Source organism: Haplochromis burtoni, unplaced genomic scaffold, assembly GCF_018398535.1.
Source record: "Haplochromis burtoni strain Fernald_Lab_line unplaced genomic scaffold, NCSU_Asbu1 Contig_51, whole genome shotgun sequence".
NCBI classification, from domain to species: domain Eukaryota; kingdom Metazoa; phylum Chordata; class Actinopteri; order Cichliformes; family Cichlidae; genus Haplochromis; species Haplochromis burtoni.
Window position 1 is genome coordinate 431,807 of NW_024582412.1, and position 26,975 is coordinate 458,781.

General features: G+C 38.6%; 1 protein-coding gene across 1 annotated transcript in view; it reads right to left on the reverse strand.

The window, feature by feature from the left end:
* Window positions 1-224: 224 nt before the first annotated feature.
* Window positions 225-26,975, reverse strand: part of cacna1bb (calcium channel, voltage-dependent, N type, alpha 1B subunit, b) — a gene marked incomplete in the record, with an annotated part of 232,306 nt that continues 205,555 nt past the window's right edge. The window contains 11 exon segments of the mRNA XM_042220572.1: window positions 225-3,002; window positions 4,641-4,864; window positions 7,712-7,976; window positions 10,266-10,304; window positions 13,479-13,589; window positions 13,676-13,805; window positions 14,275-14,438; window positions 16,085-16,194; window positions 16,709-16,816; window positions 16,941-17,046; window positions 22,169-22,265. Of these exon segments, the coding sequence (XP_042076506.1) occupies window positions 2,436-3,002; window positions 4,641-4,864; window positions 7,712-7,976; window positions 10,266-10,304; window positions 13,479-13,589; window positions 13,676-13,805; window positions 14,275-14,438; window positions 16,085-16,194; window positions 16,709-16,816; window positions 16,941-17,046; window positions 22,169-22,265 (1,921 nt within the window).

Sequence of the window (26,975 nt, forward strand, 5' to 3'; positions counted from 1 at the left end):
GTAAAAGAATGGCATCAGTTAGAGATGTCTGCAATCATAACCCAGTGTGCTTAAACAATGAAGTAGCATCACATAACCAGAATTACCAGATCGCTGCATTTTATTAGTTAACCCCCCCCCCCCCCCCTTTTTAATATTAATATTCTGCATTTTATATATTCTTTAATATATTCTTACATTATTTATATATGTTTTAATATTCAAAAAAAATTAGTGAAATATAAAAATGAGATGACAGAACAGGAAATGTCAGGCTGGTTATCCTTTTCATCAGAAAGCTCCAAAGTCATTGCAACAGAGATTTTTCAATATTAGTTTTCAAGAAGGTTTTAAGATTACATTTGCACTAATTTTATATGCACTTTTTAACTTTCTAAAGATCAATATAGAGCTGGAAATGTTTGCCAACAAATTACTAGCACCAACCCAAGTAGTTTTTAAGTTGAAAAACATTTCTAAAGTCTACAGTAACTAAGTTTAAAAAAATAATTGAAAAAAATACTCTACAAACACAAAATGTAAGATATGAAATTTATAAAATTATATTTTGTTATCTATTTAGAAAGGTTGCCATTGCTAGTTGTATAAATGGGCTTCAGGCTAATAAAGCACAGAAAGAACTGAGTTTTGGTTTGAAATTTGTTGACTGTAAAGAAAATAGAGTATTGCAAGCCTTAGTCTGTGAGGATTTATACCCTGCCCAGTTGGAAGAGGTAAAGATTCAGAGGAGTTGGTACAGGTCTGGTTCAGGTCTCACTTTTGAGTGACATAAAACCACTTCATTAACAATCTGAAGAATCTGGCTCTCCCAGCAAGTTTAAAAACCACTACAATTATTTAAAAATACAACTTGACCCAAGTCTGGAAAGAGAAGAACACAGTTTTATATTTTGGGTGGTTCTATCTGAGTAGGCGTCGTGCAGTCAACTTGCAAACCTCAAAAATGCCCTGTGAATTCACTTATATCCACTTGGATACCATTCGTGCCTTTAGTGTGTGTTGTCAGTTAACTGTACACATATGATACATTTACAATTTACAGCTCTTCACACATGAATGTAAAATTTGGTCACAGTCACACTAAAGCCTGAATCTGGAGTTTCCAGAGGGTAAAGCTACAGGGCGGATGAAGTGTCGTCTTGTTGCATAGCCCTACTTTAAGTCAACAGTCAGCAGCAACAACACAACTCTTTATTGTACCTATAAATACGCACACAGGTACCCTCACGCAAAACTTTGTCTGAGGAAAGATTAGAAGATAGGAAACCCGTGAAATTTGGGCAAATATGGCCAAGAAGGGATTTGCTTGAGGAGGCAGATTTGTCTGGATGTGAGATTCATGTTCAGAAAATCATAAAAAAAATGGCACTTTTCCCCTCATTCAGAGAATGTTTTCTACCAAATGTCTGGCAGTATATCTGAAAGAGAAAGGCAAATGCTTACCACACACCCTCAGGCAAAAGTACAGACACTATTTTGACAATCCTGGCATGCACTACACTTTGGATCTCTAATTTTAATCTTCCTACGAAAAGATTCATCACAAAAGAAATGTTTTGTTTTGTTTTTGATTTTTGATTTTTTGCTTTCAGCCCAGATTCAAACACAAGTTTTGTTCTGACCACGTTTTTTTTGTTTTTGCTTTTGCTTTTTTTTTTAGCTACACCCAACCTCCACTGACCCAAAGTCAGGCTCCATTTTAATACATTGTGGTAAAAGAGGCACTTAGTAGTTAGCCACTTAATGTCAAAAACGAGTTGTTCTAGTCCCTATGTGCTCTCATAAAATTACATCTGGGAGATTTTACAAAAGTGGGATTCTAAAAACTCAACTCTGGTCTTATCTTAAGTCATTGTGTGACTTTTGTGTTTACTGGGTGTTATGACAGAATTTTAAGACATACATTAAAAACAAAAAGCTTTCCTAATCTGCTCTGGTAAAGATGTGCTGCAATACAATAAAGAAACAAACCAGGAGAAAGCAAGAGAGAGAAATTTGGTAACAAAATAAGACATACAGCAATAAAAAGTGTGGTGTGGGCAGTCATATCAATGTCGGGGATGAGCATCAGTCTAAAGCACAAACAACAGGGATATTTTGGCTTTTGTCTTCTTCTCCACTGAATATACTGGCCAAGGCAAAATACTTGAGAGCCTCCACATGTGCACTAATTCCAGTGCAAGTAAAGGGGTTAGAAAAAGTCAGTGTTTTTTTCTTGAAAGTGGTTGATATATTAAAAAGACAGTAACACTAAAAAGCTGTAATTATTTCTGATCCCCTCTCAGAGCGCTTTCCACTGACTTTCCCTCATCGTGTTTTCTTCTGTATCAGTCGCCTGGCCTCCTGTTGTACCAGCTCCTGACCTGAGCGCTGAGCAGCACTCATGAGCTGCCCCATTCTAGCTAACAGCAGGCTTTCTAAAATTTTCTGCCACGTTAGCACCAGTCATCCTCCTCCCTCTCCCTGAGACTTCCTGCTCCTCTATTCCCAGGCCCAGACGAAGAGTTGACCCCAAGAGTGAAGTGGTACCCGTTAGGCATGACCACTGCTCGGCCCTGTGTGGTGGGTGCTGTGACGGGTGTAGCAGTAGTTGGGTGAGATGCGGAGGCTGTAGAGGAGGCAGCAGTTCTGGCAGAGCGGCCTCCTCCTTGGCTGCTTACAGCATCCTGGAAGTCCTCCTCATCAAGGAGAGCCTTCTGAGACGAGTCCTGCTGCTGCCAGTTTAAATTAGGGTCAGACCCAATTCGAGTAATTGGTATTGGGGACTCCTCGTGGGCTCCGAGTAAGCGATCGTGCTCTGAAAGACCACGGCTGAAGCGAGTCTGGTGCCCTGTTGTAGCCATGATGGCACTGGATGGGAGATTGGAGGAGTTGGTAGTCTTGTAGGCCACAGCGGGACGAGGGGTGAGGGGCGTCTGGGGGAGCTGCCTGCGACCACGACCCGGTGTGCTTGAACCAGATGGAAGCGTCCCGTGGCCAGATTTAACCACACTGCCGCCATGCTGAGAAAGGAAAGACTGAATGATTTAGTTGCACAACAGCGACTTTGAAGGATTAATTCTTTTTTTTTAGCTTTAATGTTTGTTATTTGTTCACCTGTCCATACGTCTTGTAAAGACATCCCTTCTTTATGTTATCTAAAAGCACAATAAGCCACATGGGCACAAATATACAGACCAATGTTACTATGAGAAGGCAGCAGTTTTGTTGCTGTAGTTGCAGACACAAGGGAGGTCCAAGCTGAAACCATTAATTAGGACTGAGTTGCATAAAAGCATAAAAGCCTTTTAAGAAAAAAAAACCCCACCAGAAGTGTTTCTGGGGACACAATAATGAGATGGACCAGATGGGGAAGTGACAGAAACCAAAACATTTCAGTTTTTGCAGCATTTTTTTTTTGTTTTTGTTGTGTTTTGTGTGCATTTGCAGCATTTTTCTGTTTGCTGGTGTTTTCTTAAGTTGCAGTCCATGTGACCTTTCAGTGCTACCATATTAAACCCTAGTGGGGTTGTCCCTTTGAAGGTGGTCCTTAGAGTCACTGACCCATTCTGTCATCATATGAGTCACATGAACCAAGGAATTGGTCATTATGGTCACATGAGCCAAGGTGTGAATTCTTTGAGGCACTACTGCCCCACCTTGCAATCAATTGAGTTATTAAGGTCATGTGGACCAAGGTGTAACTGGGGGCTAAATGCCAGTAATGCGATCTCAGGACCACCATAAAGGTGAAAAACTTTTTTAAAACCGAAGCCTGTCAGATTAAAGGTGGAACATCTTCATGAACCTAAAAAGAATTACAACTGCCTTCTACTCAACGGTTTAGGACTTCCTTTGGGATGGTGCACAACCTGATGAATGTTGGCTAAAAAAAAAAAAAAAGTATGAACATGCTCCCAAACTCATTCCTCGGATGACATGGACTTGGATACTGTGGACAGCTTAACTGAATACTGCTGAAAAGTGGCTGGTTATAGTTGGAAACACACCTTTCATGATCAGAAAGTTGTTGTCTGCTCTCTGTAAATTGTAAATTGGGCGGGGATAGCTCAGTAGGTAGAGTGGTGGCCCCATGATTGGAAGGTCGGGGTTCGATTCCCCTGAACAGCTACCCTGAGGTACCCCTGAGCAAGGTACCGTCCCTACACACTGCTCCCCGGGCGCCCAATGGCTGCCCACTGCTTCACTGAGTGAATGGGTTAAATGCAGAGAGGAATTTCCCCACGGGGATCAATAAAGTACACTTTCTTTCTTTCTAAACACAGCGATCAGAGGACTTCCATGGAGAGATCTATAAATATCCGCCATTCTGGAGAAGATCTGAACATGCCTGAGAGGATGAACTTTAATGGGAGATTGCCCAAATCAGGTTTTGATGGAACTCTTCCCAGAACTTACTGATCATTCCTCATACAGCGCGATCACTCAAATAATTTTTTTTGAAAAACATCAAATTGTTAAACAAATCTAGAGGCTTTCATTGTTGATTAAGCTCAAAATTGCAATTTAAATGGGTGTTGATGCAAATGTGGATGTAGATTGACTAAGCTGTAAGTCAGGCCACTGTTTGAATACATACAGACTGCATAACAAGCAAGCTGTTAATCACTAAGCCACATACAGTTTGGCAGGTAACTCACCTGTCTGAGGAAACCAGAGTCCTGTCCCTCTCCTGGAGACGTGGATCGGCTGGGACCAGCTGACTTGGTGTGGCTCTGCTCTCTGCTGCCGTAACGCTCACAGGAATAGTAGCGCTGCTTCTCTCCCGCTGAGGAGTGGTGCCTCCTCTCATGAGGCCGACTGCGGTCCCGTTCCCTTGCTCGCTCTCTGGACAGTCCTTCAGCTGAGGGGTCGGTAAATGAATCTGGAGGATGGTACCATCAAAATTGTATATAAATAAAGTTATGTGATTATTATATTATCCTACTGGATAACAATATCTTGGGGTCTTGTTCACAAAGTTAAAAAGACAAGATTGAAAGATGGATTGGTGAAACTTGCCAATACATTGTGGTGAAGAGAGAGATGAGCATAAAAATGACCCTGTTGAGTTACTATTCAATCTACATTCCTACCCCCACCTATAGTCATGAGCATAGAATGAATGAGGACTGAAAGAATGAAACTGTGGATACAAGCAGCAGAAATGAGTTTCCTGCAAAGGGTGCGAAGCTCGGACATTTGAGCAGCCCACTATTCCACACTGAATTTGGGAATTTCTAGGGTTTACAAAGAATGGTCCAAAAAAGAGAGCAGCAGCTGTGATTTTCTTTTTTGTTTGTTTGTTTTAATCAATGAAAGAAAAAGTCAAGCTTTCACATTAATATACAATTCAATTTGTAAGGTTTTGGAACAGAGCATTCACAGGAGACCTTTATGAAGTGCTAAGGTACAGACAGAAAAAGAAATCCCCAGCAAAATTCGTCTAATCATATGGAAAGACTGACATGAGAAACTCCTGACTGAAGCACTGCAGAAAACCCTTCACCTACATAACCCGATCATGGAACTTTAATCCTATGAAGAATTTCAGCAGCAATGCCTGAAAGGAAAAGTTTGGATTGCTATCTGTTTCTCTATAGAAGTGATGCCAAGTTCTGGTATTAAAATAGTCTCCTTGTAGATTAAAAGCTAACTAATTAATCAATCATTCAACACTCTTAAATAGTCAGTGTATCTACTGAACATTAGTGTTGTAGGTAAGTTTTATAGGATGTGCCGAAAGATCTAAAGTTATCCAAGAAAGAGGGCAATTTAACACATAAAAACAGTAAAAAAAATATTCTTTGTGCAAAACCTAACTAAGGAAGTGTGATGCAGTTTGACAGCTAAAAATGTCTGTCTAGATATCAGTCAGCCGGTAGCTGGCAGAGGAAAAATCAGGGGATCTTAGATATCATAAACATCTGCGATAAATGTCTTTGTAATCCATCTAACAGCACACATCCATCTTCTTACCAAAATGTTTCGTGTTCTGTAATCCATCACAAACTGCAAAAAATAGTTTTTTTCAAATGTTCATAATTAAGAAACCAGTGGCTGCAAATTCTGACCTTTTGTTCAGTTTACTGCTGTTATATATGGGTGCTTTTCATTGTTTCACAAAATGAATGTGTTTTTAGTAGAGACAGATTGGTTCTTGCTGTTAAATACCTGATTGAGATATTGAACTATAAAAGTTTTCTTTATGTTTTGACATCACAAGAGAAATATTTTATTTCTGTTGGCTGAGGATAAACACAGATTTTGTCACCCAAAACAGGTCGCAGCAGACAGCTGCCCCTCCTAAAGCCTGGTTCTGACAAGGCATTGGCTGATTGTTGGGGTTTTCTCTGTATTATTGTATTGTCCCAACCTTACAATACAAAGGGTGTTGAGGACACTGATGTTGTGATTTGGATCTTTATAAAATTGAATTGAAATGCTTTATAAGAGGAGTTTCAGTTCAGTAAAAGTACAACTGTGGCTATAGAATTATGTTTACTGAATTGAATGATGGGTCGAGGCATTTTTAAAGAGTTCTCTTTTGTTATTATGTGCTGTACATTATAAATCAAAAATCTTTGAAAAAAAAAGTCAGAAAAAGGTTAAGTCAGGAAAGGTGCACCTCTTCATTCTCTCTCAACGTCTTGATCTTTGTGTCGCTGAGATGGGCAGTAACGCGTTACAAGTAATGCGTAACTGTAATCCGATTACAGTAACGCGTTACTGTAATCCGATTACTCTTTTCAAGTAACGAGTAAAGTAAGGGATTACTATTGCAAAAACAGTAATTAGATTACCGTTACTTTCCAGTAGGAACGCTGCGTTACTGCGTTACTAAAACCGCGATTTTCTTGCGAGAATGTCTCACGACAGTGACGTAAGCGAGTGCGACGTTCGTGACAACAGCTGTGTGCAGATCAACAATGGATCATATATCGAGTGCGGAGAGAGTATGAGCGTGCAGCGTTTAAAGCGTGGAAGTACTGACCTTACTTTGAGTTTGATTCCATAAAAAGTGACAAAAACATTAGTGTCCGCTGTGCGTGGGAAGAAAACTTCTTTTTACAGCGAAAAAAACCCCTAAACTTCCAAGCAAGCACCGAGTGCGCAACGACGTAATGGGAAATTCACAGAGAAACTCGCGGATTCTTCCACTGACCGCGCGGCACACCTGCACCAGGGTAAACCTCCGCCTACCGCAGTCCTGCTTTACAGGTGAAAATAGAGCAACAGGACCGCTGAGTCTTTGACTTTATTTATTTTCTGCTGTGTTTTACTTGCATCTATTTGAAAGAGTGAGTGTAAACACAAAAAATATTTTATTTTATGTGCTGGAATGTGCAGAAAATAGGTTTAAATGTTAAACTAATTTCTTCCAGTCAGAGAATGTTGCATATAATTAAATTTTTGCTTGATGCATAAAGTTAAAAGATTAAAACTGATAAAACAAGTTTTAAAAAGAGACTTTTCCATTTGATTACATTTTGTATGATGGATTATGCAGAAAAAGTAGAATTGGGCTGAAAGATCTATCGCTTTATCACCTCTTCAGGTTGTAAATCGTGTTTTTAAAAAGTAACTAAGTAACTAAGTAATAAATTACTTTTGAAAATAAGTAATCAGTAAAGTAACGGGATTACTTTTTTGCGGAAGTAATCAGTAATTAGTTACTGATTACTTTTTTCAAGTAACTTGACCAACACTGCATATAATAAGAATGCCTCACCAACGGTGCTGGATGGCTGCACTGATGCAGCTCTATCCAGAGACTTCTGCTTCTTGTCTTTGTCCTTATCCCTGCGTCTATGGCAGCGGTGATGGTGGTGATGGTGGTGGGCTCTGTCTTGGCCCTGGACCTGGCCCATCCCTCCAGAGGACTGAGCCTGACCGGGGCGTTCCAGGTCATAGTCCTTCAGCCCGACATCCTGGTAATAGTGCTGTGGTGTCAGCGAGGATGCTGAGCGCTTTATAGGACTGAGGTCCACAATCGGCTGAGAAGGGAAGACAGATGTGTTATGAGACTAGAGTGCGTGAAGCTGGAAGTAGTTGTTTTTACCCAAATCAATTTTAGTGAATCACCAAAAATATGCACAACACACAATGAGACAGCCTTTTGTTTAAAGACTGACATTCGATCCCATCTACTCAAAGCACAGATGTTAAAAAAATTAACAAGAAGGAACAAAAATCTGTCACACAACTTGAAGCTACTGGACTTCACTAGCAACTCTGTTAGTGAACAAAGAAAAGGTGGGGGTGGTGACACTGGCTTTGTGGCATTTTATTCTTTTCCCAAGAGGGTACATCTAACTTTACAAAGAATGTAAATAATGAGTCAATTACTACAAGGTTAGCCTCAAATTAAGGTTGTGGCAGCTTGGGCTGTCAAAATATCAAGTTACTCTGTATTATTGTGGCTAAAGAAATTTATGATCAGGATTATATCTGGGAAAAAGTGATTTTGTTTGTACAGCTTGACTTTTTCATGGTGTTTTGTCTCTTTTGGTAAATGAATTATGTTAGAAATGCCTGTATAGAGGAGATGAGAAAGTCAATAACTGTAACTAGCTAATTACAGTGTCTTGTGCTTGTGCTTTTGTTTATTATCCACTGTTTTTAAATTCCACTACATTGTGAATACCCAGTGCCCAAGTGACAACTTATTGTATCGTTTTTAGCCATCAGGCCTAAAATTTAGTTGCTTGTTGCTTTGCTTTACTCCCCATTGAAAACAGACATTCCAACCAACAGCTATATCTTCATCTAATTACTCACATGTGAAGACGATCCAGACACTCATATTTTGCCAAAATATGGCCATGTACACCCAAAGATAGTTTACCTGTGCTACATTCAACCAAAACATGCTGGAAACACAGTACTGATGTATCAGTAGTTGTGATTAACTTTACAGAGACATTAGTATTATAAGTATTTATGTCTGTGTCTGCCTGATTAAAATAATTTTCCTTTTTGCTCTGTTTCGGGTCTACCGTACCAGCGCCTGAGAAAATAGGCTCATTAGCTGCTTAGTGAGCCATTATTTTTTACCAGACAGCCTATAATATATAGTGTTTAAAGCAGAATTATATAGAGGTGTGTTGCTTTAAATTTGCACAGTCATCCTTTATTTTCCCTGAAGTACTTTGAATAAATGCCTGGAGGACAGTGACACTCTCTCCAACAAAGTCTTACCTTACTGACCAGTACAGCTACCAGGTAACTTGTGTGATAGGAAGCTGGAACAGCAGCTGAGTTACAACCCCACCTGCTGGTTACTGTGTAGATTTTATTTAATTATTTTAGCCAATCAAAAACATTGTCTTTAATCATACTGTAAGCCCACTAAAAACAGATAAACACGGTTGGTGGATAAATGTTTTTTTCTTTCATTTCTTCTTTATTTTTTTGTACATTGGTTGCTGCTTTCACAGGCAGGAATAGGTTGGACGTGCTGTTCTTTTTGTTCCTACCTCACAGTCTAGCCTGTAGCAACAGTCACACAACAATATCACAACACTGCCAACAAAATAAAATCTAAATCATATTACCAAGTCAGTTTATCTAGTCCACAGTCTTAAAATCTTACCTCTTAGATTAGTGGTATAATCTCTCAATTCTTCCTGTCTCTATTCACACCACTGGAAGAAACAGTGATGTGATAGAAAGGTTTTCTGTCTTTTAACAGAGAACATGCCTTCAACTAAGAGGCTATAAAAGATTCGATTTTGTCTGGAAAAATAAGATTTTAAGACCAAACATGACAACAAATGACAGATAAAGTTGGAGAAGGTTTTAAAAAGAAAACCTTTTAGATAGCAGAAAAGCAGCAGTACTGTCTCAACCTTGTGTTTCTTTTTTAAAGATCACACTAACTCACAAGCAAAAACTACACACTAGATAACAACACTTACATACATACACCCATTTTTACCAAAGTGTAGTACTGTACTGCTGTAACAAATACTGAAAAGCAGGACAGAGTGCTTGACATACCTCAGTTAAACATACAAATGCTTTTTCTGGGTATGTTTAACGGCTAATACTGGGTTTTAATGTGTCTACTACTGTGTCTATGAACAGTCTAATGGGATGAGCAGTTATTAAACTGTGAGGTGGGGGGTCATTTTATCAATGATAGTGGGGAGGGTGTGAACTCCTGTGATGAGAGGAGCACATGGAGGTAAACAGACATGAGAAAAGAAGAAAAAGAAGAGGGTGTGGACAAGAGGAGGAGAGAGGAGAAGAAAGAGAGGTGTGGCACAACAGGTGGTACATACTGCCAGGTGGGTCCCAGGGGCGTGGCGAGGGTGGCTCCGCTATCAGACAGCACACACAAGAGGAGGTGGGCAAAACATTAGCAGTGAGCATCGAAATCAGGAGAAAGGGAAGACAGAAAAGGAGAGCAGAATCTGAAGAAGGATGAGTCAGTTGATATTCTGCATTATATTTCTGTCAATGAAAAGACCAAAACCAACAATGTGTTCATCCTGCTTGTCAACGCACACGTGTCATCATTACCAGACAGAAACATCGACTGTATGGAAACTACCACAAAATGTGGTTTTTAGTCATTTTAATACTTAACGGCTGTCTGTATGTAGACAGGAGGAAACAGTCACGTGATAGAAAGTCTTTCAAACTTTTAATACTGAAAAAGTAAAAGGTTAGATTTTGTCTGGAAAAACAACAAATGGCAGATATGTGTCATTTGTATAAAGCCACAAACTTTACAGGTGTGTAGCTGATATCAGGCATAGCATTAGTTTTATACAAGCCATGGAGACCAGATCAGCTATGTCAGCTGATCTCAATGACAACACACTTTTTCTTTCCTTCTTCACATTTAAATGGCAAATCTCACATCAATGCCACGTCTGTTGTCATTGATACCCACTTTGTTTTGTATAGGGGCCTCACTGCAGCTCTCTATGCCTCTGGCTGCAATATCATGCCATGCCATCAAGTCGAAATTATTGCAGATGGAATAACAATCTTCTTTTTGATCAAAGCGATCCGGACTCCTGACTGAAATGAAGGCTGAGTTCAAAGATGGATGTAGTAGGAACTCACTGAATACTTTGGTCTGAGCATAAGCATGGTGATGGGCGCTGCAGCTGGTGTGAATCATGTCCTGAATTTGAAATTAACTTTGCCCATATGTGTGGTGGCTCACAGTAGCGTATGGTGTTCAGGTGGGAGGAGAGGATCTAACAGGGGGGAGGTGCTCAAAACCAGGCTTAGGGGTGATGAGAATGTCTTATAACATGTTCTGCTCAATCTGTTGCCAGTCTTATGATTTTTTTGCAATAAGAATAAGGTGCAGTTGATGTGTTCAAATGCTTTTAAAAGACAATTAAGTAGAAAAGTGTACAAAATTGTCTCTTTATCATGTGTTCACATTGTTCTGCTTTGTGACTTCCAAGAGAAGCTGCTTCTTCTGTAATGTTGCCTCCTTGGAGTATTTTTATTTACCACAAACTCATGTATATTTCACTTCACTAAGCCCTATTCCAATCGGCACCTCTGTATGTACACCAGCTACATTTGACATTTTTTTTATGTCTTTAAAAACATTAAAAGAGCATCAAAAATGTGTATTGATATCCCACTAAATACGACATTTGCAGTATTTACTCATACTTGATTCATCTTTGCTCTAAAAACAAGTATTAGAAAAAGTGTTAAATATTAATCTATGAACTTGCACATTGTTGGGTTTGAGCCTTTGCAAAAACGTCTTAACAGAAATGAAAAACAGAGTAACTCCAGCCTGGTCCGTTAAAATAGAGAGAGCGTGAGAAATCAAAATGCAACATAAACATAAGGAAAGCACATGTTACGTGTTGTGGAAGAGAGCATAACGACAGAGACAGACACACAAACGCAGACAGGCAAACGGCAAGGCTAAACTGACAAGATCTGACAGGTGGAAAAATCCAGAAACACAGAAATGATGGACAGAAAATTTATCTTAACATGACATCCAAATGCAGCAGCCACGAGCAGCTACTGTAACTCACAAAAGTGAAATAATTAATAATGGTTGCTAAAAAAGTGCATGTCATAAAAATGAACAAATTAGTGCAGTCACGCAAAACTCAGACGTTCTTGTAGGTGAGCGTGATTACAGTAAATATCATAAAAATGTAAGAAAATTAGACCAGTTTTCAACTAGACCAGTCAGCATCAAACTGGTTTCCTTGACAACAAGCCAGTTTGATTTTTATGCCAGCTTTTTCAATCTGCATCGCAAAAACAAAAACTGAAAGATACCTAATTTTAATGTTATATAATAATCATGCAGCATATGGTTTATGACCTTTTCTAATATAACTATGTAAAGTGTTAACATTTGTCTCTAAATTGACTGCACTATGGTCACATGACTTCACCACCTAACCTCCTATGTTAGCTATGATATAGCTTCTCATTCAGCTGTTTGGTAGCAGACCTATTTTTATGTTCTAGAATGAAATGCGTAGTGTATTTAATGTAAAATCTTTGAAGTTTACATTAAATACACTTATCAATTCATGCATTTAACAAAAAACTCGCTGTTTTAGAGACAACTGAACCGGAGTAACTGGTGCAAAATGTCAAATCATTTCTGGGTTTTAAGACCCATCCCTGCAGCACTCTACACTCATAGAAATGCATATTATAAAATACTTTATTTTAGTGTTTTGGTTGCAGGAGATATAAACTTAAAGTTAAACATCTTAGGTAATGGGCTTAGCTGTTTCCATTCAGACATTTACAAAAGAAAAGCATTACTGTCATGTCTGTGCATTATGTGAGCTTTTAATATCTGAGACATCATATCTAAGGTTTATCTATCACTTTTCTTTAAAAGAGATTTCAAGCTTGTCATGCTTTAAGAGCTCTCAGTGCTGTATCTCATCCGGTTATTGCCTTGGTAATATCATTGCCTTTTCTACATCAGTACAAATTAACAAAACCTTCTATCGCATCAAAGGTAGAGTAAATTGTTGTTCCTACACTGGATGCATTTTAGTTAATGGATTTGGTAACGAGCGAGCTATGATCAAAGTACAGAAACCAAAAAATTAGACACAGTATTTTATAGTTCCAAATATTTTTGTCCCTGCCAGGTGTGATAGCTCCTCTCAGTTAGTGTGAAGCTGCTTCCTGTTAACTAATTTCCTCTATCTGCATATTTATTGCATCTTTTATTCTTTACACATCTCCATGCTGAATTTCCTCCTTGGTAAAATATCTGAAATTCTCAGGGGAGGTCAACAGGCTGAATTGATGCGGACTGACAGAGAGCCACTGCTTCCGGCTGCATTCTCTAACCAGTAACCCTTCAGCAGCCCATCAGCCTTTTTCAGTCCATTTTATCTAAAAAAAAAAAATGTTGCACAATTTCTGGACTAAAACAAGAATCTAGAAAACAAAAAAGTATTGTAAGATTCTTCCTGTGAGTAGTAAAACAAGAGGCATGACCTCATGAGCACCAGAGAGCTTACGTAGTATTCAGCATTTAGTCGGGGAAGAGAGGCTGCTCTGCAGTGACCTTCCAGGCTGGGATATGCCTCTGCATCTGAAGTGTTCTCCACCTGCTTCAGTTCAACCTGTTCCTAAAGGAAAGACAACACAGGCATAAGTGCATATACTTAGAGTGTATGTTATATAATAAACATTTTAATGACTGTGATTTTTTTACCTGAGGTCTTGTTAAATTTTGCACATCCTCCGACTGGCCTCTCTGCAGCTTTCTTCGACTTTTGGGCCTCTGTGAAGCCTGAGAAACATCTCCAGACTGGGAATGTTTTATGGCAGTCCTGTGGTTGAGTCTGTGCAAGAAACAAAGACTCTGACTGTAATATCGGATGCTGTCAGCGGTGCAGTGTCAAGGAGGTTTTACTTCAGGTCTGTAGTTTAATTCCAGTCATTCTGAGTCTGCTGGATTCAGGTGAACTCATTGATTTCAGTTTGATTTCCTCAAATAAAACTGTAAACAATTCAAACCCTACTAGGTTATAATGGCCAGGGATGTGGTTGAATATGAACAGGAAAAAGAAATCAAAATAACTCAATCTGGCTGCCGTTGTATCTGGTTTGCCTGCAAATGTTTCACAGATCAACAGTTTATGGCTTTTTCTGAGCATCTGTTTGTGCAACGTGCATCGTGTGGAGAACCCCGAACAATCTGAGTCAGCTGTCTAATGAGGGAGTAATTCTTTGCAATGATATTCTTTGCAATGCTGATGACTCCCAGCTTGTCATTCCTTCATTTGGAACGACATAGATAAAGTCACTTACATTGTGTCCTTGTTAATCAAGGTGTTGGTGTTGGTAGCTGTCGAGGCCTCTGGTTTCTTTTCAGGCTCAGGTGAGAGGACTTGTTTGGGCCTGGAGAACGGTGGTTCTATTTCCTGTATGTGAGTGAATGGCAGTACAGGACGGAACAAGGACCCCAATTTACTCTGGAGAAAGAAGGATAGCATAGAGTTGACAAAACATCAGTGGAGAAAATATTAAAGCTAGTATAATTATATTTAAATCTACTTATTAACACATCTAACATGTACAAAGGTTAATGCTATAGACTATTTTTTTCATCTTGATTATGAGCAAACCATCATTTCCTAACAGGGCATGTATTGAAACACATGCAAAAAGGCATGCAAATATTTAAGGCAAAAACAGAATTTGTATAGTTTTATCAAGGTTGAAAGTCAGTATTTGGTACAACCACCTTTATTCTTTAACACAGCTTGAACTCTCTAAGACAAACTTTCTTCAACTAGTCTTCAGAAATAGTTCTCCGGGCTTCTTGAAAGACACTGAAAGCTCTTATTTGGATGTTGGCAGATGATCCCACACTGCTTCAATACTGTTGGGGTCTGGGCTCCTCTGAGGCCGATTCATGACTGATAGTGTTTCATTGTGTGTTTTTCTATCCAGGTATGCTTTTACTGCACTGGCATTGTGTTTGGGATCATTATCCTGCTGAAAAATTAAGCCACTCCCAATCAAGTGCTTTCCAGATGTTAATGCATGATGGATCAAAATGTGATGGTACTTTTCTGGTTTCATCAGATTTGACCACACCCCATACACCACTGGCTTAAATGCAATGAAACTGAGCAATGACAGAGCCTTTAATGTGTTTTACAGATGGCTGTAGACACTCACTGTTGTCCTCCAATTGTCCGTTTCCAGTGCAGTGTAAGTGTTTTGCTAATAGTTCCTTTGGAACAGTTTGATATTGGGCATTTAGTGGGAAATGGGATCGAATTATGTGTTTTTGTTACCGATTGCTAGTAACAAAGTGCCTATACATATAACTAAAAACATAAAGAAGAAGGGGCGGCTCAAGACTTTTACACAGCAACGTAAATGCAACTAAACAAAACCAAAATCTGTAAAACCAAAAGACTAGGTGGTAGAGTTCTGTGATAATTCTCATCATTATAGACGACACTTTCAAACAACCTGATTTTAAAAAAATCCCTTTTCTGAATTCAAATAGCAGCAGCTTTGTTTCTTTCCCTTTCCTTTTACTTGAATCCTTCAATTTGGCAAATATCAAAAATCAATGTGTCAAGAAATACTCTGAAGACAAATCTAAAAAGGACCAAAAGACGGAAGGAATTCAAGAGGCAAGGATACCAAAGAAAGGCGAGCTTTAATTTTAACATGAATAAACAGGAAGGAACAAAAAACCCAGAAACAGCCTGAAGCAAACAAACAAAAGTGAAGGTTGGCAAAAAAAAGCATGGGAAGTGACTAAGGCTGGATGATCAGGAAAAACTACACAAAAATAATATAACCTCACAATGACTTAGAATAAAACTGGAAAGAAACAATGGAGATGAACACACAGTGGGACGCAAACAGGTTGGATAAAGAAGAGGGTACACAGGCTGCTAAACAGATGGACTGACATCTAACCAGGGGAACAGGGGACTATAAATGCACAAGGAACAAACACGAAACAGGTGCAACCAGTGAGGGCAAGGCAGACAATGGGTGTGACCAAATAGTCTCATTTGCTTAGGATTTTTTCTAACTGGATGAAGTGAGCTGGAGATAATAACGCATGGCTGAATTTTGCTTCGTGATGTACCTGAGGTCCATCTGAAGAATTCTGCTGCTGGAGTCTCTTAGCACGATTCTGCTTATAGAAGTCGTAGATCATTAGAGCCGCATAGACTTTCCCCACAGTCAGCTCGTTATCTAGAAGAGACAAGTGAGAGACAGTTCCTCCAAGTAAGCAGCAGATGGCGACAGAGGAGCAGCAACTCGGGGGTGAGACTGCAACAGTTTGCAGCAGGATTACTCGAGCAAAACAAAAGAAAACACACGGCAACAAAAACTACTCATCTTATGAAGTAGTTAGTACACAGTCCACTAGTGACTAGGTAACCGTACAGTGATTTTTAACTTTTTATGGCGAGTATGTCTTCACAACAGATGTGTTTCTCTTTAATGTTCTCACCACAGTAGACACCTTTTTTTTACTTTAAAAACTAAAATCTGTATATCTCAATAACAGAATTTATTTTATCATTTTAAACTGTTTGTTTTCTTTAATCTAGCCTAACTTTCAAGCTCAAGCAAGAGTGATAAGATAGAAGGAAACAGCCATAGCAAAAACAAAACTTAAAAGGTAAAGTGAGTAAAAATAAAAACCATATAACCAGCAAGAACTAGTAAATCCCATCAAAACCCACACACAGCTGTAGCTCACATTTATGCGGCGTCACCAGCAGGTCCATGGTCTTCTGTGACAAGTTGGGCCACACTCGGTTTATTTCCCTCTTCAGGTCAGCATCGCACAAACGCTGTGCCAGCAAGCCTGAGGATGAGCCCACAAACATGTCACATCGCATCTGCACCAGAGAGTTCAGCGCCATTCACATTCACATCAAAGCTGTCAGGGCAGCTGCAAGGGATTCTGGCTTTTGTAGTTTTAGTCTCACCAGATGCCAGCTTGATCTCCAGGGCTGTGCGAATCAAGGCCATCAGGGTGGAGGTGAAATGCACTGTGTTGTCATCTGCAATTGGCATGTTCATCTTCACCAATCGCTACACAACAAATTAAAGGATTGCTTATCAATGCTGGATATATCTCATTTTAAAAGATTAAGAAACACCAGAACAACAAAGATTTGTTTTCATTAACTGGTATGATGATCTACAGTTACATGCTGTGGCAGCAAATAATGATTCATGACTATGTTATTTAATATAGACATATAGACAAGAGATGCCCATCACAAAAGATAGAACAGAAAAATGCAGCAAATGCATCGACTAGAGAATCGTTAGTGAGTAAAAGAGTAAATATTTGGGGTGAGGTTAATAAAATAATTTTTGACTCCTATGTTTACTGTAAAATTAAAGTAAAAATGCAAAAAAAAATATTTGAAAAAAGATAAATCAGTCATCACTTTGAATTATTTTAGTCCATCCAAATAAAGATTCACCCTTTTTTGCCACAACCTAACAGCAGTAAACAGAGCCGTTTATGGCTGCTGTCGTTGCTACGAGACTGCTACGTGGCACAGTTCTCCAAAAACCGAAAATATGATTAACTTATAATGCTAAGCACTGTGAGCCTTCACTGCTGTTGCTGCTGCTGGAAACATGCAGCAGCATGTCCTTCGTTCTCGAAATAGTCACTTAAGGAGGAGAAAGGAAAGGTCGCTGGTTGGCACGCAGCTCTTTAATCAGTTTGACAGAAAAACCAACCATCAAAATGTTAATGTGCTGAAAATGCTGCAAAAGATAAAAATCAAGCCGGTATTTTCTATGTGCTTATGGTCTGTGGGGTTTATTCCTGCTATAATGTCCTAAAAACACTGAGCAAGGAACAGAAGATGGGGAATTTTGTTTAAAAAAATACACAAAAAAGGTCCTCGCTTGGTGTATTTAACTTTCACTGAAGCTGCACATTAATTTTATCTGAGCATTCAAATGCTTTTTTGCCATAGACTGTACATAAAACTTATACATAGCCATTATCACTCAACAGTTAATGAGATTCTTTTGTGAAACTTCAAACTCAGCAATTTTGCTGTTGCCGTGTTGCCATTTCAAAACTGGATGACTGAGTAGCAGACCTGACTGAAACCAGTGTTTGAGATGACACACTTCCTTTTGCATTCATAGGAGTTCCCCCTGGTGGTCACAGGAAAGAATGCAGGTTTAAGGCACTACATCCATCTTTTATATACATTCTATGGTTCTGTGGTTTCACTTGTCCTCCATCACTTTAGGGCTAAATTACCTTATAGTTACATTACAATAGATACTTTTTTTCAATAAGGAAAAAAAGTCCAAGTCAAATTTTAGTAAAATTAAAAACTGCACCAACTTTCACTCTGTATTTTTCTCCTACTTGTTCACACCCAACCTGTAATGGTTCTATTTTCTAAATAAAGAATCCAGAGCACCATTTGATTACAGTGATAAATTATTATTGTTCTATGTGAGAACAATGTGAATCTATTTAAATTGGAAATTTGTTTATAATACAGCTTCCACAACTTCAATTTGCCAGCACCATCAAAATGAGAATATTGGTTGGTTTAAACCAGTCAACCATTTCCAATCAGCTGGCTTCCAAACCTTTTTTTAATGATAAGTTTCTTTGTCTTAAAACATGAAAGAACAGGTCACTGCACCAGCATAAAAGAAATTAAATTTCACTTAGTTCTGGAAAGCCTTGCTGACATAATAAACTAATTAACTAATGATGACATTGATTATTACTTTTAATAGTTTAATGGCAGATTCTGAGGATTTGCTGCTTTTCTCTGTTTCATATTGTTCAAAATTGATTGTATTTAGAAATCTAGACAAAATTGGCACTTACAATGCAAGCTTCAGGTCCACTCTCAATACTTTCAAATTAAAAAGTATTTAAAATTGCTATTAGTAGCAATTGCTTGGCAGCGCTAAATATCAAATTTTAAAAAACAAACAACCATTTTAAAGAACGTTCACTGAATTAATTTTTCATCCATTGTAAAAAAGAAGAAACCAGCCAGCATAAATCCATGCCAGTGCAGCAATGCAATGATTCATGTACACATGCATTGATGAATATATAATAGGGGTGGTGGAAACATGCATGTATTGCATGTATGACTTTGAACTGCAACTGGAGAAAGTTCAGAGACAGCAGAAAAACAGTAAAGCTATAATTGATGGTTTTCACTTTCTTCAAGTGAAATGGACACAACACAGATATACAGAAAGAAGATGAAGAGATGGAGCGATTAGAGGCGAGTAAGAGGGGAATGAGGAGGAGGAGGGGGAGTTAGTGCCTGGACTGTAGAAAACATTGACACATATGAAGTCTTGCTTCTGTAGTTCTCAGAAACAGACTGAATAAGAATAAAAGCTGAAGACACAAGATGAAGAAACACACCATCAAAAAGGTGCTAGATGCTGTTATGCAGAAAACATACGTGCAAAGACATAAGCTGCACATATAGACAGAAAAAGAAATCCTCAGAGAGGATACAATGTCAAAAGGGAGAGTGATGCTTTGCCTAAAGTCAGAACATAAAAGTGTAAACTAACGGGTAACAGGGACAACTGTGACTAGGATGATAACGCGTTCTTTAGAAACAAAGGGAGGTTAACAAAGAGTGTGATCAACAGCAAAGTGGTGGGAGTGAAGAAATAGAAAAAAATGGAAATGGGAAAGATAAAAATGCTAGCCTTGCTCTCAAGTGGACCGCTGCTCTCGCTTTGTTCATGTCTTTCCCTTCCGATTCACAAAAACAAGAGTTATATTTGGAGATGCAGCCACGTCAGACCCAGACATTTTTAACTGGGGCAAGGGCAGGGCTGCTTTAAATCTGATTCATTTCGACAGTTGCGCACATACTGGAACCACTCACATTAAGTCTGCATGCTAAGAGGTTAGCAGCCAGCACAGGGACTACCTGAGGATTGTCGAGGTATATACATATACTTGACTCCCACTTGAGAAGGATAAAAGGTGTTCTAATCACAGGACACATGGGAAAGGCTCTCTTTTATTCCGTTCAGTGATAAGATGATGGTGAAAATGTTTTAAAATAACTCATTTTGCAGGAATGAGAGATTCTTCAATAAATCCTTTTTAGCACATGAATCCAGATGGGATCCTTCAAGAAAAAAATCGCTAAATATTCTCTCTTTTTTTTACAATTTTTTTTTTTCATAAACCAGTAGTGATGGGATTTCCGGCTCTTTTTAGAGAACCGGCTCTTTCAGCTCCAAACCGGCTCTTCGGGTTGTTTTGTTGCTTTAATTAATTTATTATTAACAATAATATAAAATTATGCACAAAAGGAATTACTTTTTTTTACTATTTATATATGTATAAATATATGCGGTGGCCCCTAGAGACAAAACATGTACAAACTCCAAAACACATTTCTAGCGTTAACTGAACTTCAAAACAGAGCTACTAGATCACTTAAATTACATAATTGAAAGCATGTGTGTATTGTTTGTGTATTTATACACAGGCACTCATATATATTCAAATAATTTTAAAAAAATTAATTCACCTGTTACTACCACACACCAAATCCGGTCGTTGGTACTTGCTGGCTTGTGTAGCCACTAGGTAACAAAAGCTTCTGTTTTCTTCTGTTTTCTTTTGTACGTGTTTTGAGTTTTTACGTGTTTTGGAGTTCGTACGTGCTTTGTCTCTAGGGGCCACCGTAAATATACTTTTATTTATTCACTCCACATAAAATGTAATAAATAAATCATATAATACAAAAATCAGCTATTCAGATTTCAACTTTTAACTATTTAAATTTTCAGCTTTTTCCTTTTACACATTTTTAGTGTGACACCACATAACACTTCAAACCACAACACAATTAAATATAAATTATAATATGAAAACAAAAAGAACATGCATATTCTCTGTCATATGGGCCTGCATGACTGACTTTCTGAATCCTTTATCATCTGCAACTGAAAATAGTTGTGGATGATTACTATACCTTTCTAATGTGACGTTGTTCTCCCTGGCTCTCTTTCTCTCTCCCTCCCGCTCTGTTCCTGTGCTACAGCGCAAAGCACAAAGCTCGCGTGCTGAGTGAAGAGGCTATGGTTTAACAAATCACCAAATCTGGTACAATTTTCTCTATATGAACATAAAGTGTCAACCGGATTTCACCAAAGCCATCAGGAAAAGAAATCTAATTTAATGGTGATTTATCTGGATGTTGTCATCCCTTAAGACCTTTTGGAAACCTGGCAGATAATCAAAACACCAGGTTTTTTTTTTTTTTTACCATTTATCTGTGGGGTATATCTTTAAAGGTATTTTCTTGATCTTACAGACATCAACAGTATTTCCAAAGTAACAAAATAATTGTCTGGGGAACAACCCGTTCTCTTATTCACTGAGTGTTTGTGTGGATCTTTGCACCCCTTTTTTCTTTTAAACCAAACATTTCCAGATGCAGATGACCCACAGCTGGATTATCCTACAGGTTGTCTGTTACTTGCTACTTGACCAAATCACAGAATGGCATGCATTAAGTTCATAAATGGTGTTCAGTCTCCACTAATCCTTGAGAAAAATGTCTCATCCAAATGGCTAGATGTTCTTTCCTCACAAGCTAGTCGCTATCTTTATTTTTCTGTTAATTGGTGCTTGGCAGATGGTGTACAGTGGATTTAGCAGAGCGTGTTCACTGAAAACAGCAACCTGCTGCTGGAAACAGGGGTGCCAAGACAGCCATAAAACCAAAACAATAAGCAAAAGCTCTGTGGAGTTGCAGAATACATAATGTGGTGTCAACATAGAAAGTAACGACAGGTTTAACTATCAAACAGAAAAAAACATATTTTAGTTGATGCTGATGCCATTTTAATAACCAATACCTCCTATTTTCCAATGGAGAATTTGTGAATATGATGCTTTCCTCATCTCCCTGATTTATTTCTATTTATTACTGTTGCCTGGCCCTCTAGAGCAGACGAACAAAATGCACAGAAAACCCTCACAGAACAGGACAAGCCCAGAGAGCCACACAAGTACACAGAAAGAACATCAGAACAGCAGGCCAGAAGATATCAGCTTTGACACACTGACAGAAGCCTGAAGATGTTTGACAGGTGAGCACAGGCAACCTGCGGTGGCTGCAGGAAGAAGGGATAAGGAAGGAGGAAGATGCGATTCTACCTTATAGGCGACTCGGGGCGGACATTTCTTTCCCAAACCTAGTGGAGGGGACATGTCCCGAAGCATCTCGTACATATCCCGGTAAGCTATGCGGCCACTTGTCAGGGAAAGGTTGGTAGGAGACCATGGAAGGAAGGATGAAGTTTCCCCAGGTGAGGAGGTGGAGTGGTAAAAAAAGAATGGGAAGTTATAACAGAAAGTGGCCAAACCAAAAAAAAAAAAAAAGAGAAGGGAGAGGAAACACAGAAATCCTTGTTAATAAGATTTCCAGGATATGATGACCAGGAATGCCATCCTAGTTGAATTTACAGATTCAGGAATGGATTCCAGAGAAGGAAGGAGGGGAAGATGATCCAGAGGATTGCCTGTACAAAGATGAAGGGTTCCCAGTGGAAGGTATGCTTTAACAAATCTGAGTACATTTTTCTTTAAAGGAATACTCCTTGAAAAAACAATCTGTTTCAAGTAAATATTACTGCCTGTAACAAATTTTTAAAAGGCGAATGTAGAAAGTTTGAAGGCTACTTTACAAAAGCTGCAATGACATTATATTATATTATTTAAATAAATGCAGAAGTACCTGAAGACATTTATAAGAATAGTTTGGTGTACTTCCTTTCTTCTTTTCCATAATTCTGGGTAAGTGTAATATATTATCTATAAATCATAATCTGAAGTGGCCATTACCAGCGGTACAAACAGTTGACAGGGTGTATTTCTGCAGTAGCCAGGGCGCACGTGAAGAGATTTACTAAACTAGTCTTAAAAAATAAACAAGTGTAGTGGAAGAGTTAAGATGTTCTCATACCTAGAGCTGGATTACTCCAGTCTGACTCAGTTGACCCGGCTACTCTGCTGTATCACATGATACATACATTTATGGCTATATAGCTACAGCGTTTAGCTCAAACCTGTAGCATACAGCTGGTAGTTGAGTCAGATCGAGGTCGGGCCACGTTCTCACCATAACAGAACGTCTCTAGAGTGCATTTGGGACAATCCAAGGGTTTTAGTGTTTCTATGGTTTTGATCTGCCTGAGCACAACTATTGTGTTCATGTGTGCACAAATCAACTGAATAGCACCAACTATGAAGATACCAAAGAGTAATGGATAAGCAGCTGTTATGGACTACCAAAATAAATGCATAAATTATTTAAACAGATTTTAAAAAATGATCAAAAAGTAATTAAAAACATTTTCACTAAAAACATTGCCAGCAGTTGCTATTGGTAGCTAAAAGTATGTAAACTGAAAAGAAAACATCTTAGCTAAATAATCTTTTACAGATAAAAAAGATTAATTGTTAGATGAGACATGTATAAGGTAAACATAAGGTTAAAATAGCTAAATAAGGTTATTAATGAAAAATTGGACATGATTACCTAAAACTATGGATAGAAACTATAGAGATGGAAATTGTTTGCAAATGAGAGATAAATGAAACATTACGTTAAATATATGACTTTAAATAAATAATTGTCACCTAAGCAGAACAGATGGATAGAATAATTGGCTAAAATTATAGTTAACAGATCAAATTTATTAGCAAGTTGTTAGATAAAGTCTGATAGTTTTTTGTGAGCTTAATGTCATTTATGCAGCCAAGAGTAAATGGGTACTTGAACATTTCAAAATTGATTTTAAATTTGAAATCAACAGTTTTGATGACGTCCAGGGCTCCTTAGGTGCCATGAAACTTAACATCTATGAATGTGTCTGATCTAAAGCTTTAAATTTTTCAGTTTCACCTCTTAAGTTGGTGCTTATGAATCAAAAACGAGATGTTCAGTGGAGTATTCCTTTAACATGCACTCTTTTTCTGCATGCTAAGAGACAACAGCAGTAACCAAAGTGGAAACAAAGCACACAATGCTCTCGTCGTCACTCTTCTTTCACTCCTGTGTTTAGAAGCAGGAAAATATCTTAGACATGGCATCTGATGCCTTCCGTTTGAGGCTGACATGCTGCGTTGTTTCCTGCACTCGCCATGGTTACCTGCCGGCTGGTTAGTGGAGGATCGATGAGCATTTGTATGCATGTGTGTTCAGGTCATTCTCTGGCACCCCAGTGAATGAGAAGAGACACTGACAGTCTGAAACCATCACAGTCCCTTAAAAAACAAAAGGACTGTGGGGGAGGGCAAACCTTATAAGCCACCCTGCTGGGGCACTTCTTCCCCAGGCCCAGAGGAGGCGAGATAAAATGCAACAATTTGTACATATCCCGATAGCATATTCTCCCGCTGAAAGAGATGAGACATATTCGAGAGGTTAGGTTAAAGGTTATTCCATTTGATCTATTCATATTGATCTATTATCAGTCAGTGGACATTAACGAATAACTGTCAAGAAGAGGCAGTTAGAAGAAAAACAAATACAGCACAGGATCTTCATTGTTCAGTTTGTTTTACACTTCTCTTTTTTATACATCAGTGGATTTTTTTTTGGGGGGGGGGAGAATTAAAAATGTGCAATGTGGCATAAATTCTGTAAGCTGCTGGTGCTACAAATTTGTCAGTACAACTATATACACTTATTGGCTGCTTATTAGTTATGATATTCTGTTGTCCAATTTTGGTGAGCCTGTGTGAACTGATAACTGACAGAAGTGGCATCCAGTGTGGTCTACTGCTGCTGTAGCCCATCTCTTCAAGGTTCTCCTGTGTTCCCACCAGGGAAGATCTTCTGCATAACATATATTCTTCATACTGGTTGTGACAAGTGGTTATCTGAGTTACTGTTGCTTTTCTATCAGTTTGACCCAATCTAACCATTCCCTCTGAGCTCTGGCGTCAACAAGCTGTTTTCACCCAGACAACTGCCACTCACTGGATGTTCTCCCTTTCTCAGACCGCTCTCTGCAAAACCTAGAGATGGTTGAGAGAGAAAATTCCAGGAGATCAGCAGTTTCTGAAATACCAGCATTTTTAGCACCAACAACAATGTTCAAATTGACTTATACAGTGGGATGCAAAAGTTTAGGCAACCTTGTTAATAGTCATTATTTTCCTGTATAAATCGTTGGTTGTTACAATAAAAAATGTCAGTTAAATATATCATATAGGAGACACACACAGTGCTATTTAAGAGGTGAAATGAAGTTTATTGGATTTACAGAAAGTGTGCAATAATTGGTTAAACAAAATCAGGCAGGTGCATAAATTTGGGCACTGTTGTCATTTTATTGATTCCAAAACCTTTAGAACTAATTATTGGAACTCAAATTGGCTTGGTAAGCTCAGTGACCCCTGACCTACATACACAGGTGAATCCAATAATGAGAAAGAGTATTTAAGGGGGTCAATTGTAAGTTTCTCTCCTCTTTTAATTTTCTCTGAAGAGTAGCAACATGGGGGTCTCAAAACAACTCTCAAATGACCTGAAGACAAAGATTGTTCACCATCATGGTTTAGGGGAAGGAAAGAAAGCTGTCTCAGAGATTTGGACAAGCCAGCTTCATTCTGGAATAAGGTGCTGTGGACTGATGAAACTAAAATTGAGTTATTTGGGCATACCAAGGGGCGTTATGCATGGAGGAAAACGAACACAGCATTCCAAGAAAAACACCTGCTACCTACAGTAAAATATGGTGGTGGTTCCATGATGCTGTGGGGCTGTGTGGCCAGTGCAGGGACTGGGAATCTTGTCAAAGTTGAGGGACACATGGATTCCACTCAGTATCAGCAGATTCTGGAGACCAATGTCCAGGAATCAGTGACAAAGCTGAAGCTGCGCCGGGGCTGGATCTTTCAACAAGACAACGACCTGAAACACTGCTCAAAATCCACTAAGGCATCATAGAGAGGAACAAGTACAATGTTCTGGAATCTCAGTCCCCAGACCTGAATATTATTGAAAATCTGTGGTGTGAGTTAAAGAGAGCTGTCCATGCTCAGAAGCCATCAAACCTGAATGAACTAGAGATGTTTTGTAAAGAGGAATGGTCCAAAATACCTTCAACCAAAATCCAGACTCTCATTGGAACCTACAGGAAGCGTTTAGAGGCTGTAATTTCTGCAAAAGGCAGATCTACTAAATATTGATTTCATTTCTTTTTTTGTGGTGCCCAAATTTATGCACCTGCCTGATTTTGTTTAACCAAGTATTGCACACTTTCTGTAAAGCCAATAAACTTCATTTCACTTCTTAAAAATCACTGTGTGTGTCTCCTGTATGATATATTTAACTGACATTTTTTATTGTAACAACCAACGATTTATACAGGAAAATAATGACTATTAACAAGGTTGCCCAAACTTTTGCATCCCACTGTATCACTTCTCCTCCCGATTCTGATGTTCAGTTTTAATTTCAGGAATTCAGTGAGTATAGATTTTTGTTTTTGTTCAAAAAGTAGTTGAATTGTGTTTTGATAGTGACATGTTTCATTAAAGATGATCATAGTTTTTCAATAAAAATCAAAAGCCTGATTTTAAATTTCCCCCACAAGCTGGACTCTGGACTTCCAACTTGGTTTCACTGTGGAGGGATACAGAATATCGTAACCGGTGGCGAGAGGTGGATCTCACCAATTTTGATAAAAGCTGAAAACAATAAGCTTTAAATGTACTGACATAAAGAGAAGTTGTAGCAGTGGAGAATAAGCTGAATGTTACTGTAGGCACTTCTGAGAGCAGCTCATTTATATTCAAAGGAATAAATAATATTTCCTCCCCCGTAATGTCTGTCAGGTGATGATAATTTCATATTTCTCATCTCTCCTGGAGTCCCGACTCACTGACAAGGCTCCTGTGAAGCTTTCGTTAAAACTTAAGGAGCCTTTCATAATCTGAGACAGATTACTGT